The sequence below is a fragment of the Crocuta crocuta genome, unplaced genomic scaffold, assembly GCF_008692635.1.
Source record: "Crocuta crocuta isolate KB4526 unplaced genomic scaffold, BGI_CrCroc_1.0 scaffold266, whole genome shotgun sequence".
NCBI lineage: Eukaryota > Metazoa > Chordata > Mammalia > Carnivora > Hyaenidae > Crocuta > Crocuta crocuta.
Window position 1 is genome coordinate 1,473,530 of NW_027531005.1, and position 18,297 is coordinate 1,491,826.

Below are 18,297 nucleotides of genomic sequence, written 5' to 3' on the forward strand. Positions count from 1 at the left end.
GCGAGCACAGGTACGCGTGCCTCTAGGTTAGAAGACAGGCCTCAGCTTTTTCAAAGCAGCAAGGGAGGTTCCGTCCTCAACCAAGCTCTCTTTGCGGAAATGTCCCTGCTTGTTGGGGAATCTCCCCAGACCCGAGTCTGTGTCTTCTCCCTTCATGGAGTCAACTGTCCCCTCGTCCCCTCTGTGTCTGACACCTCATCCCCAGCAGCACCACGAAAAGCCACTTCTCCCTTGTGCGGCTCAGGGCTCAGGCTTGTTTCCACGCTGGCCCAGGTTCGTGGGGCCCCCGAGTCCCTGCCCCCCTCTCAGAGGGGACGCCTGCAGCGGCCTGCCCGGGCCCCTCACCCTGGGAAGACGGTGCAGTGTGAACAGCCCGGAGCCTCAGCCCTGGGCCAGGAGAGACGTGCCTTCTACGTGGAAGAAGCCTGGTCCCAACCACAGACAGAAGTGGATCTCGAAGAACTTCCACCGACACACACCCTCACCCTCACACGATTTCATACCCCCTTCCTCACCTAGAGCTCGATGTACTCGGAGCCTCGCTTTTGTCCAGGAAACTTGTCACATCGAAGGCATCTTCAAAGAGTATCTGAAGGAAGGCACAGAAGGTGGCGGGTCAGAAATAACTAGTTGGGTGCTCTCTCTGGGCCGCTGGCAGAGAGGAATGAAAGGCTCTCTCTTCAACCCTCACTCCCAAAGGGTGTGGGTATGTGAAAGCTGGGGCCCAAACACAGGGTCACCTCTTGGTGACCTTCCTGGGCGGCCGCAGGACAGCCAGCTCCCTGTCCTGCCACTTGCGAAGCCCTGGGACCTCAGACATGTGACCTCCTTTCTCGAATCCTCCTCTTCTGTTAAGGGAATCACAGCAGCGCCTACCCCCAGGGGGGTGCCCCCCCCACAGTGTGTTAGCTATTACTGGATATTAATCTGCTTTGTAAAAGAAACCCATGCTTCTCAAGACTTTGGGAAACAGAAACTGAGGAGGAAAATGAAAACCGGTGAGAAGCAGTCTCACCCAGAGCGGTCCATTGTTGACATATTGACCTATTTCCCTCTGGTCATTTCCCGAGGCGTTACACCCCAGATCCCCGACTCTGCAGTCGTGTTACTTAGATGGTTTTCAGTCCTGCTTCTCTCTAATTTCTTGAAGACCATTAAATACATCACAGAAATGTGATACATACACTTAGGAATGCAAGATTTAGCAAATAAAAATGCAGGATGCTTAGTTAAATTTGAATTTTAGATCAAGAGTCATTTTTTTTAGCATAAGAATGTCCCAGATATTGCGTGGGATGGTCTTATATTAAGATTTTCACCAGGGACGCCTTATGGTGTCTGACACCCCATTTAGAGGGCAGCTGCCCGAGAAGAGGACAGGGAGCTCTCTGGCTTGTTCTGGCAGGTTCCACAGTGTCTCCCCTCTCCCCTTACCTGGGACACGCCGCTCTGTCTCTGGAGGTCTTGTGTCTGTCTTTCTTATATTCTTACAAATTGCTTCCCCCGAACTGAATCCCTTGGGACTCTGGCCATGTGGATGGCCCTTCTTCTTCTGTTTTTTTAAATTTTTAAATGTTTGTTTATTTTTGAGAGAGAAACCAATGGCAAGCGGGAGAGGGGCAGAGAGGGGGAGACACAGAATCTGAAGCGGGCTCCAGGCTCTGAGCTGTCAGCACAGAGCCTGATGTGGGGCTCAAACTCACGAGCCATGAGATCATGACCTGAGCCGAAGTCGGAAGCAGAACCGATGGAGCCACCCAGGGGCCCGGATGGCCCTTCTCCTGATCTTCTGGACATTTTATGGTGATCTTCTTTCAAATATCCCCTTGCTGATCTCCAAGAGGGTCTGGGAAGAGGTCACTGAGAGGACCAGCCCAGAAGCCTGTCCACTCTGGGTTCTTCCCCAGCAGGTGTGAGGCAGGGTCCTGGGCCCGAAATTCCTGCCTTCCACCAATCAGCCCAGTGAGGTTCCGGGCCACACACTGTCCTCAGCTATGCGAACGGCTCTCACAGCTAGCTTGGCGGGGGGCAAGGGAGCACTGCCAGGCTCCGTGGCTCTTCCAGAGCACCCGGCACACTTACAGGGCCTTACTTCTCAGACCCTCCCAGGTCCACCTGACCCTGCATCCAGGAGCTGGCCCCAAACACAATAGTTCTGCCCCAGAACCTCTCCAGATGGACCAGAGCTATAAAGATTTCACGGCAACTAATTTAGAAGCCAGAGTAGGAGTGACTGTGGCTCTGGCTGTGCCCCGGGTATAGCTGTTCTCTCTTCTGTTCACCTGGTCCCCCAGCCCTGGGTTGGCCCAAGCCCAGGGACGGCGCTGGGGCAGAGCCCTAATCTGGGCACTCCTGAGGGACGCTGCTGCCAGAGGAATGTGAGCCCTTAGCCCTTTCTGGAAAAGATCAGCTGCTTCCATGATTTTGGGGCATTAGAGTCTGGGTTGGGTCTGCTGTCCCCTGAGGAAATGTTCATGCTGCAAATGCACACACACGCACGCACACATTGGTTTATAGCCTGACGCACTTGTCTGCACGTTTGGCATATATTTTCCTTTTGCCGTCTTTTTGTGAGACTTCGGGGCCAGGCCATTCGGGGCTACAAAGACATCGAGGCTGGCTGACATGCCTTGGGTATGAGGTCTTCAGCTGCTGATTTTCTGGCCCTGCTTTGGCCACTACAGAGAGAACTCCGGTCCTCTCATGGTGAAGCCAACATGAATGGCCAAATAGAGGAGAAGCCGAAGTCCAGTTTGGGGAGGGGAGGGGACATACGTGGAAGCTGATTGACTGCTGTGTATCTGCACTGAGAGTTCCTTCCAAAAGTGCTCTCAGGCATCAGGCACCTGGGGTGTTTGTTAAAAATGCAGGTTCTTGGGCGCCTGGGTGGCTCAGTTAGTTAAGCGTCCAACTTCGGCTCAGGTCATGATCTCATGGTTCGTGGGTTTGAGGCCTGTGTCAGGCTCTCTGCTGACAACTCAGAGCCTGGAGCCTGCTTCCGATTCTGTGTCTCCCTCTCTCTCCGCCCCTGCCCCACTCACACATTCTCTCTCTCTAGCTCTCTCTCTCTCTTTCTATAAAATAAATAAATGTTGAAAAACATTTTTTTTAAAAAGCCAGTTCTGAGCCACCCCTCTCAGGGACTCTGATTCAGTGGGTCAGTGGGTCTGAGGTATCAGCCAGGTAGCTGCCTTTTTACCAGGCTCCACTTGAGAAGGATCAGGGGAGAGCATGGAAGGCTGACCACAAGCAGGTGACCGAAAGGCAGAAAGATCTGAAAAGTTCTGTGGTGAAGGAGCTACAACCTCTCAAGCAGGAGCTGGGCATCCTGGACGAGCCATCGTGCTCGTTAGGTTTCCTCGGTGGCTGACATCCTGTTGCCTTCCGGGCCCTGGGCCCTGAGGGCTGGGAAACTTCCTGGACGATGGAGCATTCCAGGGCTGTATCCCCAGGGTCCCCGGCACTAGGAAGCTGTCTGGCTCTGAGGCTCCCCAGAGAGTCACAGAACATCTCCTCAAAGGGATGGCCCACTCAGGGGCATTTAGAAAGTCAGGGCAAAGCCGAGGGGTGCCGCTGACCTGGTGGAGGCCATGGTTACTCAGTGTCACGCAAAGCAAGGGACAGGCGTGGAGAGCACAGAACTGCCTGCCTCAGGCTAGAGAAGCAGGTCAGATGGTGTGAGAGGCAGCAGCAGCCTCCTGGGGCTGTTCTAATTCTGGAAGCACATCTGAGGGGGCCCACTTTGATCTCAGCATGGAGTGACCACTGAAGTCCCCAGACACACCCGCTTTGAGAGGCACATTGATAGTGAAGGTGTGGTTGCTTCTCCACACGCGTTCCTCTCTTTTCATTGAATGGCAGTAATGCTCTAGAGGTGGGAACTGACCTCCTCGTAGGGATTGGGCCTAACTGGCCCAAACGTAATGCTTTCTCGATGACGTCAGTCACTGGCTCAGTAATCTGGCAGTCTGGTTAATTCTGGTCAATGGAAGGGCAGGAGAGGTATGGCAGAAATTTCTGGAAAAGTTTTTCCTTGACCATTAAGAAAGAGCCACAGGAGTCTTTCTGTCTCTTACCTGATGCAGAAGAGGGACTACCACTCAATGGCTCCTAGCTGCCATTCCACAGTCACATGGGCTGGGGAAGGTGGGGAGGGGAAACAAGGTGAGAAGCCAGGCTTAGGGTGAGGCAGAGCAGGGAGACAGGAAGGACCAAGTCCATGGTGGCATCACTGAGACTAACAGGAAGCCCTCCTGACCTTGGGACCTCCCTGCAAATGAGAAGCACCTTTCTCTTCATGGTTTCATGAGCAAGTAACTTGCAGTGAAAACAATCCCAGCTGATACAACCTTTTAAGCCTTCTCTTCTGTAGGCCCCGTGGAAAGGCCGGAAGCAGGAGAAAAAGAAATGCCATTCTGTGGTGGTAGCACTTATGCCGGGAAAATCAGACACCCACGGCGTGAGTCAGAACCCAAACACTACCTCACATTTGGTGAATGACCCCAAGCAGATCTCTGGTGTCCCCAGGCCAAAGGCAACAGAATTGTTCCCTGCATTCCTCTCCCCTCCCCCCACTCCCCAGAGAGGGTCTGCTCACCTCCTCCGGGGTAGAGACGAGCGAGCAGCTGGCTCCCTGGCTGTCAACTCCACTGTCCTTCACACTGCCCTCGGCACAGCCTGGCTCCTCATAGGCACCAGCAAGGCCCGGGAGGCCGCTGTGCCTCTGTGCCCAGGCCTGCAGGAGACTGGCCTTCCTCTCCTCAGAGAGGTTCTGCCACAGGTGGGAGATGGCTGCAGAGACGATGGGGAGTGTCACCTCCTGTGAGGAGACAATCCCGTTCCCGATCAGAAGGTCCATCGTCTGTTTGTAAAAGTTGAGATACCTGGAACAGAAATGGCGTCAACTCCCAGACCTGAAGCTACAGGCTGAAGGTCCCTCCCCAAATGGTCTCCTTAGGTTTCCGTGAGCGGGGTGGTCCACAGCACACGAGCATTGCCAGAGCTCTGTGGTTTAGCAGGGGCTTAGCTTTTCTAGTCAGCATGCCCCTGACATCTGGAGAGTGGCAGCCATCTTGGGGGCTATGGAATGATACAGATCTGTGCTCCAGGGTCCTTCCCCCATGTCTTCCCAGAGTTCCCATGGAGCTCTCTGCCTAATAGAAGAGAGAACAAGGAGCCCATACTCCTGCTCAGCTCTCAGCCCATGGGAGAACTGCTTATAATTCCAAGCCCCATGAATGTGCAGCCATGATATGATGCTTGCTTGATTTAAGGGCCTGAAAGGCTCACCTGTGGAGTGAGCCTCCTCTACTGGCCTTCAGAAGCTAACATGGCTGCCGTGGGTCTTGAGTCTGTGGAGGGGCAGTGAATGGCTGTTGGAGTCTGAGCCGGTCATGCACTCTGTTTCTTACCATAAGACCAGTAATGCAGCTGGTGTGTGTATGTGTGGTGGGGCAGGGGGCGAGGCGTATGGGGCTAGTTGGTCCTCCTAATCCCCATCATAGCCCCCACAAAAGTCACCCCCAAATAAATACCCAGTCTAAGTAAACTTGGTGTATGTGCTGTGCAATGTAGCTTCAAGATTATTTCTCTAGCCCTTCTTCCAACCCCATCCCAAGCCCCTAATATTTGGAAATTCTGGAGCTTCCTTGACTCGGGGCCTGGTCTGGAAGTGCACTGGGGAAGCAGCGTGCTGCAGACAGAGCCTCTGTCCCCTTCCCCACGGAACTCTGGCCGTGCATGAAGCCACCCTCCCAGCCATTCACACCGTTCAAAATCCATGAGGTCTGGCAGCCAGGTGACCGGGGAGTGTAAGAGCTCCACTTTTTTCTCTTCTTTCTCTTCCACTTCTTCCTCTTCCTCTTCTTCCTCCTCTTCTTGGTCTTCCTCCTCTTCTTCCTCCTCTTCCTCCCCTTCCTCCCCGTCAGTATTCTTCCCAACGGCCTCAATTGGGCACCAGATGGCAGAGCCTTTATGATGAGTCTTATTTGAGACCAGGCTGGAAAGAAAACAAAAACAAGACAGCCACAAACTAATGCACAAACATCGAATCATGAAAATTCTGAACACAGTTTTAATGTGAACGTGTGTGTTTGTGTGTACATATACATCATGACCAAGTAGGGTTTATCCTAGGAATGCAAAATGGCTGGTTGATGAAATTCCATCAGTGGAACTCACCATAACAACAGACTAAAGAAGAAAAACCAAATGACCACCCTAATAGAGGCAGAAAAGCACTTGGCAAAATTTAACATCCATTCATGACAAAAACTCTCAGCAAACTAGGAAGAGAAGGGAACTTCCTCAACCTGATAAAGGGCATCTACAAAAACCCTATGGCTGACATCATACTTAAAAGACTGAGTATTTCTCTGCGAATATCAGGAACAAGACAGGGATGTTTGCTCTTACCACTTCTATCCAGAATTGTACTGGAGATTCTAGTCAGTCTGATAAGGTGAACAAAAGAAATAAAAGATACACAGATTGGAAAGGAAGAAGTAAAACTGATTTTGTTTGCAGATGACACTATAATCTATGTAGAGAATCCCAAAGAAGCTATAAATATGTGACTAGAACAAAGAAGGGGGCTTAGGAAGGTTGCAGGATACAAGGTCAATATACGAAAACCAATAGTATTTCTATAGACTAGTGATGAACAACTGGGAAAATGAAATTTTAAGAAGTGCCATTTACAATGGCACCCCAAAACACTAAATACTTAAGCTCAAACCAAAAGCTCAACCACAAAACAAAAAAAAATGGATACGTTAGACTTTATCAAAAATGTTAAATTCCACTCTTCAAAAAGGCGATTTTAAGAGAGCAGAACAGCGTGACACAATTTGGGAAAACCAGGATTTATACCCAGAATCTCTTCATCCTGATAGGAGTAATCTCCAAGGCATCTTGCTGAGTTGAAAAGCAAGTGCACCGGAAGAAAACCTGGGAATATTCTTTTATTTTTAACATTAATTTTTTAAAATGTTTGTTTAGGGGTGCCTGGGTGGCTTGGTCAGTTAAGCATCTAACTTCAGCTCAGATCATGATCTCACAGTTCGTGGGTTCGAGACCCACGTCGGGCTCTGTGCTGACAGCTAGCTCAGAGCCTGCAGCCTGTTTTAGATTCTGTGTCTCCCTCTCTCTCTGACCCCCGCTGCTCATGCTGTCTCCTCTCAGAAATAAATAAAACATTAAAAACTTTTTTTATGTTTATTTATTTATTTCGGGGGGGGCAAGGAAAGAGGGTTAGTGAGAATCCCAACCAGGGATTCCTTGCTGAGTGGGGAGCTTGACATGGGGCTCAGTCTCAGCACTGTGAGGTCATGACCTGAGCTGAAATCAAGAGTTGGACGCTTAACCGACTAAGCCACGCAGGCGCCCCTCTTTTTTTTTTTTTTTTTTAATTTCAGAGCATAGGAAGCCTTTTTGAATAATGATAACAAATGGATAGGTTAGACTTCATTTTTGCATGGCAGAAACAAAAAGAACAAAAACATCAAAAGCAAAATAATAAATGACCAAAGGATAATTATTTCCAAGTCATGTCCTAAAAGAGAGCTAATTTCTTGGTATACACAGAGGGTTTCTATACCTATGTGAGAAAAAGACCACCAGCCAACAGGAAAAAGGGCAAAATATAGGCACTAAATGTTCCCAGAAAAGGAAATACAAATGATTTTGAAGGAAAACACTGAATTTCACTTGGTTTAATTAATTAAAATGCAATAACCATAAAATATAATTAATCTATTCCTGAGCTGATGCCACACTTTTAATTACTGTAGGCCTATACTATATCTAGAGAAAAATCCTAATTATTGTGATTTAAAAAGAAATGTAGCCATTCTCACATGGGCACACGATACAAGTATTGATATGATTTCAGTAAGGGGTACAAGGTGTACCTTAAATTCGGTACAGAAAGGATGGCTCATGGAAATGGACGGGGTTGGGATCAGCGGCTAACCGTTTAGGAAATGGCAACGTAGTTGTCTGCCTCACTGAGATGGTCCCTCCTTGACGACGGCAAGGTGGTGCTTGGGGGTCTTACCTGTGATTTCCGGAGCACATGCTGGCATACTCTGCCTTGACCTCCTCTAAGCTGTTTGCATTCCCGTCCTCCAGCTTGAAGGATTCTAAGGGGGAGGTAAAGGCAGGGGTCACAATCTGGCAGGTCTAGCCCCTGTTGCGTCTCTCTTGCCTTTCTGATCCAGGTGGACCACAAGTGGTCCCTGAGCCCGCCCAGATTCGGGTTAGGGAGTCAAGGGTCCAGTTTCACCTTTCCTTCTCGATGTGAGGGGGAAAAGCTTCTCGAGTCAGCCCTTCTCAGCCGAGACACCAAAAGTATCCCTTTGAGAATTCAGTTTCCACCAGCTTATGAAACCCCAGTTCCTAGGCAGCCTCTGTTCCCAAACTGAGTGCCAAGAAAGGGAGCCATGCTCGGATTCTGAGTGTGATAAGTCACGGTCGGCTTCCTCCCCGATCTCTCAAGATGGGATCAGGTACCTGATGACTTCTGTCTGTCCTGCCAGACTGTAAGCTCCCTGAGGGCAGGGGCACGCATCTTCTTGTACCCCCGGCCCGAGCCCAGTGCCGGGCACACGGCCGGCATGCTGTAAATATCTGTTCACTTGGCTTAACCCAATTTCTCTGCTTTCACTGGAAAGAGCAACCCGTCTTTCCCTGGAAAGGAGATGTGGATGGCCGATGGGGACCTATTACCTTTCAGCTTCAGAAGATTGTCCAAGGTTTGCTCCAGCTCCTGAATACGATTCTTTGCCTTATTCAAGACCTGCCACTGGGGACAGAGATAGACGATGCTGAAAAGCCAGCCTTCCACCCCCCACTGCGTCTTTGTGGACACAGGAGTCGGTTCCCCAGGCTGAGGCCATGCTCCCTCAGATGCAATGTCACATTCCTTGGCATTGTCAATAAAGAGGGCAGGAAGTTTGTTCGGAAGCATCTCCAGAATGGAGATGGTTCTCACAGAAATGCTAAAATATTTAGAAACGATGTGTGTTCTGCAAACTTCCAAAGGGCAAACCACTATACATGCTCCTTGAAGGTGGAGGGAACAGTGACCCAACGGCAGCCCCAGGCACTAACTTCTGCTCATTTACCACAACGAGCAACTGGCTGGTTAATATGAAATAAATAGTTCTTACTTGCTAGAGGCATACTGTCTAGCGGATCAAAAAACATATCAAATGCTCGGTCACCTTGAACTCTGAATCTCCTGTTGCTGCAGGACTCCATCACAGGCATTCCCCCCTCCTTCTCCCTTCCTTGTCTCCTGTGTGTAATATTCCTAACGCCAAACGGTAACTGCAAGACGATTCAAACACAAGAAACGCCAAATACTGTTTATCGGCCGAGCACCAATAGCCGTTCAGAGTTCCATGCGTTCACCAGGCACGGGCCACCAGCAGAGCTCTGCCCTTGGCCCCTGGGGACGCAGAATCACTCAGATGGCCCCTGCTTTCTAGCAGGAAGAACAAGGCAAGCGTGGAAACAAGGACTCGTAACACAGGCTGGAATTCGGTAGGCGCTAAAGGGTCTAGAAGCAGAGGGCCTTGGAGACGCGTGGGAGGGGCACCGAAGAGGCGCCCAGACGACTGAGGACGGGGTGGCGGAGCGAGCAGGCCGAGAGTGCACAGCGTCTCAAAGGCTGACCTCAGCACGGGGACAAAGACGAAGCCCAGGCGTGGCCAGGGCTGGGGGGGGGGGGGGGGGGGGGGGGGGAANNNGGGGGGGGGGGGGGGGGGGGCAGTGAGGGAGGAAGCCAAAGCATGCATGCGCACAGAGCCCGGCCAGTCCCGCATCCCGCCGATTCTGCGTGGTGCGCAGGAAGGGGGCGTGAGGGGAGCGACAAGCACGACACTCGGAGGCCCCCAAAACCGCCACATGAGAATGCCGTTGATCGCGAGATCTCGAATACTCCTTTTATTTTATTAAAAAAAAATTTTTTTTTAATGTTTATTCATTTTTTTCAGAGAGAGAGAAAAAGAGAGAGGCAGAGAGTGAGTGGCAGAGGGGCAGAGAGAGGAGAACAGAATCCGAAGCAGGCTCCAGGCTCAAAGCTGTCAGCATGGAGCCTGATGTGGGGTTCCATGCGGGGCTTGAACTCATGAACCTCGAGACCATGACCTGAGTGGGAGTCAGATGCTTAACCAACTGAGCCATCCAGGCGCCCCTCGAATATTCCCTTCAGAGCAGGGCACTGATGTGGACACCTGAGGTCCCAGATGATCTACTGCTTGTGACTGTACCATTGGGCCAGCGAGGACTCCATTCCCTCTTCGGACACCAGAGCCAACAGGTTCCCAGCACCTCAGGCTTGTTCTTAACCAGGATGAGGTGAGGCCTGTCTGGCCCCCTGGCCCGGAGTGAGTCACTTGGCAGTGACACTCCATGCTCACTTGCAGTCTTGGCTAGCACAGAGCCACGGAAGCCAGGTGCAATTCATTGAAATTCTGCTTCTGGAATGTTTTTGGCAGGCTAATTAGGACCTTAGTTCTGGGTTGAATTACATCCCTCTGAAAAAGATATGTTGAAGTTCTAACTCCCAGAACCTGTGAATGTGACCCTGTTTGGAAACAGGTCCTTCATAGACTAAAGTGGGGTCAGTAGCATGGGCCCTAATCCAACATGGCTGGTGTCCTTATTAAATGGGGGAAATTTGGACGCAGAGACAGATGTGCAGAAGAGGGAGGACGAGGTGAAGACACAGCAAGACGATGGCCAGACGACTAGAGTGAGGCATCTCTAAGCCAAGGAAGGCCAAGTAATCGCCAGCAAACACCTGAAGCTGGGAGGCAGGCCGGCTTCTCCCCGAGAGCCTTTAGAGGGAGCACGGCCCCGCGGACACCTTGGTTTTGGACTCTGAGTCTCTAGGACTCCTGGACAATACATTTCTGTTGTTTCCAGTCACGCTGTTCCTGGCATTTGGTCAGGACAGCCCTAGGGAACTGATCTGACCTTGTCACACCATTACTCCTGTAGAACGAACCTTTTCTTCGTGGATGTGACGAAGGCAAAATTCAGGGCTGTCCCTCAAGCGGGATGAGGAAGAGAGAAGAGGAGATCTGAATGGAATTGTGGCGAATAAGCGAGGTAATACACTGGGAAGTGACCAGCACTTAAACCACGATGACAATGCCACATCCTCCTGCGCAGCGATCGGGTTAGATGCCACGACAGGCCTCTGAGGAAGCTGTTACTACTGTCCCTGTTTAAGAGACGTGGTGATGGGAGCCTGGCAAGTAACTTGTCTCACAGGGACCCAGGCCAATCCGCCAGGCTCTCCGCCACCGCATCGTGAGGTACGGACTTTAGGGGGCGCAAGCGAGTTTCCCTCTACATTTTACTTCGGTTCCTTACTTGGGGGCCCTCAACACCTCTTCTCTCTCTGGTCCTGCTGCCTGTCTGTGCACACTTCTTCACTGGCCGGTGACGGGGACTTTGGGCTCTCTGCCCATCCCTGGGGACAGGCAGCAGGGGATTCATCGAGGGGACACGGCGCAGAGCTCTGCCGGCCGGGCGCCTGGCCCTGAGCCCCTGAGTCTGGCTCAGCAGAGAGAGGAACAGCCCCCGCCTCCGACCCCCTCCACACCCTTCTACAAGAGCGGGGGGTGGATGTGGGGGGGTGGGGATCTCTGGATTCTTTCAGCTACAGTCTCTCTCGGCCCTACTCGGTTGCACAAAGGTGCTCGGTGCACCGCTCAACCGGGACACGGTCACAGAGGCCCTGGCCCCGTGCCAGCTGGAAACCAGCACAGGGCAACCGGCTGGTCTCTGGAAAGAGCACCAGGTCGGGAGCCGGGAGCTGAGACCCTCCTCCCGGCCCTGCCTCCAACTAGCTGACAGGTCCCTTCTGACACCCGCGCCTCCTCTGTTCCAAGAGGGCCGGGAATGAGCCGATCTCAGGGCCCTCTCCCCTTCTGGAGACCTCCTATAGTGCTCCGCCAATAATAGGAGCTCCGTCCCTTCTAGCACCATCCCCCCAACCACCCTGGAACCTTCCTCCATGCTCTGCCAGAGGCACTCATAGCCAGTAAAGAAGCCACATAGAGAGAAAGGCAAAATCAAGGGCAGGAACAGAGAAATGCGTACCCAGAGGGCTCTGCTGCCTAGCGGAAAAGATCTGGTTGGTGCATACAACCAAGTCACGCGCACGTGCATGTGTCTGTGTGTGTGCGCACGCACGTGTGCATGCGTGCGTGTCTGTTTGAGGTGGAGATGCAGGGTGCGGGGGTGACCTCTGGCAGCAGAGGGATAGGCATAGGAGGCGCCGGCTCACCGGGCCTCTCGGGGCCACCTCTGATCACTGACCCCTCCCGGGCTGGGGGGCTCCAGACTGGTCCCCACCTCGCCCCACAGTCCCTCTGCACGTGGAGACTTCCTCCCACACCTCCGAGGTCCCTGTACCTTTGAGGCTGTGAGATCGGACTGGGAGTACACCATTTTCCGGAGGTTGCTGAACAGCCCCACCAGGGTGGCTCGGTGGCGGGCCTGGGACAGGCGGCGGCGGGCCGGCCTCNCCGCCACTGGGGTTACTGTCTTCTCCAGAGGTCGCCATGATCAGCCGCTATGCAATAGTATGCCTTTTTTCTGCCCTAAATAAGAAAGGTACAATATTAAAGAACGAGGAAGGCAGACTGTTCCAAACCAACGCATATAATCAATAACCTACACGACAAAGAATAGAGGACACAAAAGTCTGGAATTTAAACCAGACTCCCAAAACCACAAGCTGCTCATATTTGGCTGAAAGTTGAAGGGCACTGCTGCTTTACACCAGGGATTTTCCAGAACATTGCAGGTACTCACCAGACACTTGTCAATTGACTGGCTGTGGCCAAGGAGAGCAAGCCATCCCCCTGAGATCTCATTCCTTACAGTCTGTGAAAAGCTGAACAGGTGTGTGTCCCCACCCTCTGAGGTCTTTCCTACCGTGAGAAGGCACCCCTCTTTGATCTGGGTAGTGTTTACACGGGTGTATGTACAACTTTCTACCTGTGAAAGCAAAGAGTCACATAATGACAAGAGAAGCAGAAGCAGGTCTGCCTTGGCCTGCTTCTCGTGGGTTCTGAGGATGATCATTAGGTTGTCACATCTGAGTTTACAAAGCAGGAGCCCTCCCGTCGGAGAGGCAATTCTGGGATGGATACATAACAGTTTCAGTAAAAGACAGGGACCAAGGTCTCTCACCTGAGCCAGGGATCCCTCCTTTAGGCACCCACCCCACCACCCAGAGCACAGCCAGCAGTTTGAACAGAGGGGCCATATCTTCCTCACCTCTGTACTCCCAGAAGGTGCTCAGTCTGGGGTTTTGAGTGAATTCTAAGGGGAGCTCTCCACTGGGTCCCAGGCTGCCCTGAGCTCAGTCCTGCCGCCCAGGGACATCGCATGACCTCAGCCTGGGGTCTGCCCGTTTTGATGTATGTCAACCACCTGGAGGGACTGTAGAAAATACACATGCCCAGGCCCCACTTTGAAAATACTGAATCTACTGGTCCCAGGCTTCTGGTGGGCGGCCTGCTCCTGGGTGGTGCTGATACCTTCACGGTTTGAGCCATCACTAGGGCACACACAGCAACACCTCTCTGTAAGCACTGCAGCTGGCAGCTGGGAGTGAAGCCTCCTCCATAGAGGGACTATCGGGGAAGGGGGGCTCGAGAAAGCATCCCCACTAAGTTCTACGGGGACAACCAGCCAGAGGCAGTGAACCCAATCGGGCAGCGTGGGATTTTTAAAACGCCATTGAGATCAGAAAGCAAATCTCCTACCAATAATGTAATTTTCACTAGTGGGTCTATTTTCCTTCTCTTTGCTTCTCAGAACAATGGCAGGAAGATGGTAAGTGGGGGCCACTTTGTCCGTGAAGTGAAGCTCCAGTAACATTTATTACCCAGGATGCCACCCTCAGTGTGCAGAGGACAGCCACAGAATCCACACAGGCCCATTCAGCCTGATGGCTGGGTTAAAAACTCTCTATAGCCTCACTTTCCAGACACTGAGAAATCTTTAATAGGGAGCAAAGTGAAACAAGGAACGTTTTGAATTGCCTCGGGGAAAAAATGAGAACCTTTTGAACCTAAGAGCGTAGGTTTTCTTTATTTGCTTAAATTAAGGAGAAATGAATGAATCTGGTAATGAATGAACCAGGTAATTTAGGTCAGTGAACAGAAGTAAACTAAACACTGGCATTTCTCCCAGGATCTAGAATTCTTTACCGGTCTCTGAATACTGATGCCGAAGGCTGCTGGGCTTATGGGAAATCTGGAGCTCTCGAGGGGCCAATGCTGACAATTTCCTCACAGGCTTCTCTCCCCAAACACACTCCACCCAAATACCTGGATGGCTGTGTGGCTTAGTCACAGGATAAGGGTTNGCAGGACCCAGCGATGATGGGAGAGGATCCTTCCCTCAAGCAGCCAAGCAGATAACAAGCTTGAAAAGACCTTGTGCAATTTTAAACGTGCTGCTCCTAAATGCCGTATCCTGCTCTCCACTAGGAATGATCTAGTATGGTCTCCAGAAGGCACGTGTTGCACATTATCCTCATTAACTTGCGCTGTGCACCCAACAGGGGCTGAGGTGGGTTTTGCTCAGATGGAGTTTTTTGTCGCGATGATGCAGGTGGATCTGGCCTGTCTACACCTGTGGCCTGTGTCAAGGGATGGCTCACGGGGTGAGTACCACAGAAGCCACGGTCTCGGTGGGGAGGGGAGGGGAGGGCAAGACCCTCCTTCCGCCGGTTGCCCAGGTTGGCTCTTCTGCTGGGAAAGGGGGCACCAGCTGTAAAAATGGGATTGAGCAGGGATCTTTCATTTACAACAGAACGAAACAAAAACAAACCTTTTCTCCTAAATGGCCTGTGCAGGGGCCACGTGTGTTGAGGAGGCTGCTCCCAGGGGTGTAAGGAATTAGAACAGTGTAGACAGCAGAGTCTGAGACTCTGTCCCCGGGGTCTGGAAATCTACATTTTGATAGCAGACTCTCCCATTTCCCCTGCCCTCGCACCAATAACAGAAACCTTTGCTCTCCTGCCTACCACCCTCTATACTGTGGCCTCTGCCTGTCTGCCCTGGGATGCCCCCCACCCCCCCCNGTTGCCCAGCCCCATCCACACCGGTTTCTAACTTAATCTTGTTTTGCCAACAAATCAGTAAGATCCTTGGTCGGGATTCACGCAGCTGCGTCTAAAGTGTCCTTCGCATGGCAGGTCAGAATGACGGGAGGGGATTATGAAAAGACCTTGGAGGCAGGGAATAGTAGCTAGTCCGACCCAAACCCGAAAGACCTTTCTGGAGCCTAAGCATTACGATCTCTGGAATTCAGTTCTTGGCCTGATTCACAGTGAGAGGCACCCATCTCAGAAGCTTAAAAAAAAAAAAACAAAACCTTCGAAGGGGATGCAGGCTCGTTGCCAGACCAGAGAGGAGGGGAGGGAGAGATTACTCGGGGGCAGGAATCTGGATATTCTTTTCTGACTCAGGAAACTGGCTGTGTTTGGAGGAGGAGTGTAAATGTATGGGCGACCAGAATGTGCGAGGATCTTGGGAATTCAGGGCAGAGCTAGTGGGTGGAAGGAAACTAGTCCTAAGAACCCACCATGGGTGGGATATTGGTGCACCAAGAGACGACGGTACCCAGCCAGGGGGACCAGCTGGTGTTGGGGCAGGTGGGCTGCATTACATACTGGCTCAAGACCCAGGCTGCAACTCCACCTCTGTGTTCATCTCCTATGTGACTTTGTATGAGCCGAGAAGCCTGAGGTCTTAATCTGTCTGTATATCGGAAGGGAGAAAGTCTGTATAAAGTTTGCTGCCTCCATAAGGTCATTGTCACGATTCTGACTGCCCGGAGCAAAGGCAACCAGCACAAGCTACCGGTGTAGGCGGGAGTGGAGTACACAACGGGGTGGGAAGCTGAATCTGGAGGAATTCTGGGCGCCGCAGCCCCGTGGACAAAGGTTTGCGGGACACTTTATCTGTGAAAACTCCATTCGTTCTGCAGGAAACCAGCACCAACGATAATAGGCATCTCAGAACGGCCATTACTCTGACATACATTCCCTTTTAAAAGCTTTTACCTGTGTTCAAACCTGTGCATCAGACCAGCAAGCGCCCCACCCTGCAGTCTAACAAAGTCAGAAGCCAGCCTCCCCAATGCACTCTTCTAGAAAGTCACTCCGACGGTTCATACTGTCATGCATTAGTTTTGCTATTCCTCATCTATAAAGCGAAGCATATTTTCAAGTTACCTTTATGGACTTTCCTATTAAATACTAACACTTTCCTATTAAAACACCACTTAATACACACTTGGAGCTGACATTTTAAAAACTCCCTACACTAATTAAAAAAGAAACAAACACCTCTCCCTCTTCTGAGATTCAGAGAAATTCTCCGCAGTTTTTAACATCACTCCACAAAACGTTAGAGTGCGACTCTCATCAGCAAACCCTAGGCAAAAGTACACCATAGGCGGCTAATGGTCTGCAATTCCCAGCTGGCTGCCTTTGGTTACCTACGCTTATCAGATCATGCAAAAGAAAAATCCAAAATCAGTCTCAGAACTATGTAGTTTGTCGCGATGCCCTAGACAAACGCCCGCTGAAGGTCTGGCCCCAGCCTTCAACGCCCACCTGCCTGGATACACGGACACGAATCAATCGCATGTGCACGAACACCCACACGGCCAAGTGCGCCCTTGTGAAGATGAGCGGGTGCGGTAACAGCAGCCTTCGGTCTATACTCACGCGCTGCGGGAGGTGGGCGCCCGTGCACACGACGTCCCCCCTCCCTGGACATGCGGGAGGTCGCCTGAAGCCCTGACAGCCGGGACAGTTGTCCCCGGCCTCGCGTACCAGCCAGACTGGGGACTCCGGCTCCTGCCTCGCCAGAGACAGACCTAGCGCCTCGAGGCTGGGGACCAATCACCGCGTGTCCTCCGGCGACACAGCCAATGGGGAAACGCGGTGGCGCGCCAATGAGAGTGCGGGCCGTGGAAGAAAGAATGTAACGAATTGTTTCAAGGAGACCCAAAAGGGGAAGGCTGACCTTCTCACCTTGCCAGGTGGCTCCTTTTCAAGTGGAGGTCACGCGGGGACAGGGAGGGGGTGGCCGGGATGCCTGTGCCACCCCAGGTGCCCCACACGGCCCACAGAGGGCTAAAGGGATGCTCTCGAACCGGTTCCACTCACCTGATCCAGAGCAGTTTCCTCATCCCTCAAGAGGGGCCATGACACCTACCTTATAAGTGTCATCTTGAGGCTTACAGAAGACACCTTAAAGGCTCCAGAGAACTAGGGGCTCCTCATCTCAGGGAAAAGATGAAGACATGTAGGCAGGAAGGAAACCGGCATAAAGAGGATGGGGCAGGGAATGATGTTTTAAATACGGGAGGAAGAAATTGGGGACTGGGCATAAGAAGGTTGAGGAAGAGACCTTTGAAAGCTCGGGTTAAAATATCAAGAAAAGAGAAAAACAGGACTCACTCTTTGGGACAAGACGAAGCAGGCATTCTTTCAACTTCGGGGGAAAATCCTTTTCCCCCAATCTAGATATATTCTTGTCTTTTGGGTTCTTTTTGCCTGATCCCCTGCACCCAGAAATATTTCCTGATGGTCATGACCCCACCCATCATCTGGGCGCCAGGCCAGGTGTCCCCTTGCTGCCCTCTGAAGGGGCTGTACTACTTCACCCCGGGGCAAGGTTCACCCAGAGGTCGCACAGCCAGCGTGGGCTTGGTGGTGCCCGGATCCGGATTCCAGTCCAGGAGCACCCTGGCAGTGACTGTGAGGACCATAAGTGAGCCAGCCCTACCTAAACTGGGTAAATAGGGCACCTGGCATTCCGTCCACACTCCTGAAGTTGAACTGCCCTGATTTGGCAGACTCCTCTTTAAAAGGATTTTGCTGGACTATTGAATTGTGTGTTATGTATAAAGAAATTGGCACGTAGAAAGCGCCTGGTAAGAATCAATGATCCTCCTTTTCAGGGTAAATGTAAAATGTCCATTTCATGTCAATTCTGCTTAGGTCCAGGCCTCGTCCCTTCTGACTCTCAGGTGGCCTTTGATGCAGGGTCTCTGAGGGCCTCCGATGAACTCCTGTCTCTCCCACCCCTTCCCCGGTTTCTCTCCCCCCCCACTTCTTGCCTCCCACCAGCAGCTCCCCCCACCCTTCACAGCATTGCATTGCTGGGGCCCCAGGGAGCAGAGGGTGCTGGGGCTCTGCAGCTCCATCCTGGAGAACCTCGCCTGTGCACCGAGAAGACACAGAAG

At 51.9% G+C, this 18,297-nt stretch overlaps 1 protein-coding gene across 1 annotated transcript in view; it reads right to left on the reverse strand.

Annotated features, from left to right (window-relative positions):
- Positions 1-12,538, reverse strand: part of STRA8 (stimulated by retinoic acid 8) — a 17,313-nt gene extending 4,775 nt beyond the window's left edge. Inside the window, exons 1-6 of the mRNA XM_077770778.1 lie at positions 12,433-12,538; positions 8,728-8,803; positions 8,057-8,141; positions 5,768-5,998; positions 4,598-4,883; positions 516-589 (exon numbers count right to left, since the gene is read on the reverse strand). Of these exons, the coding sequence (XP_077626904.1) occupies positions 516-589; positions 4,598-4,883; positions 5,768-5,998; positions 8,057-8,141; positions 8,728-8,803; positions 12,433-12,468 (788 nt within the window). The 5' untranslated portion in view covers positions 12,469-12,538. The remainder of the gene's footprint in view (positions 1-515; positions 590-4,597; positions 4,884-5,767; positions 5,999-8,056; positions 8,142-8,727; positions 8,804-12,432) is intronic.
- Between the last annotated feature and the right edge of the window lie 5,759 nt (positions 12,539-18,297).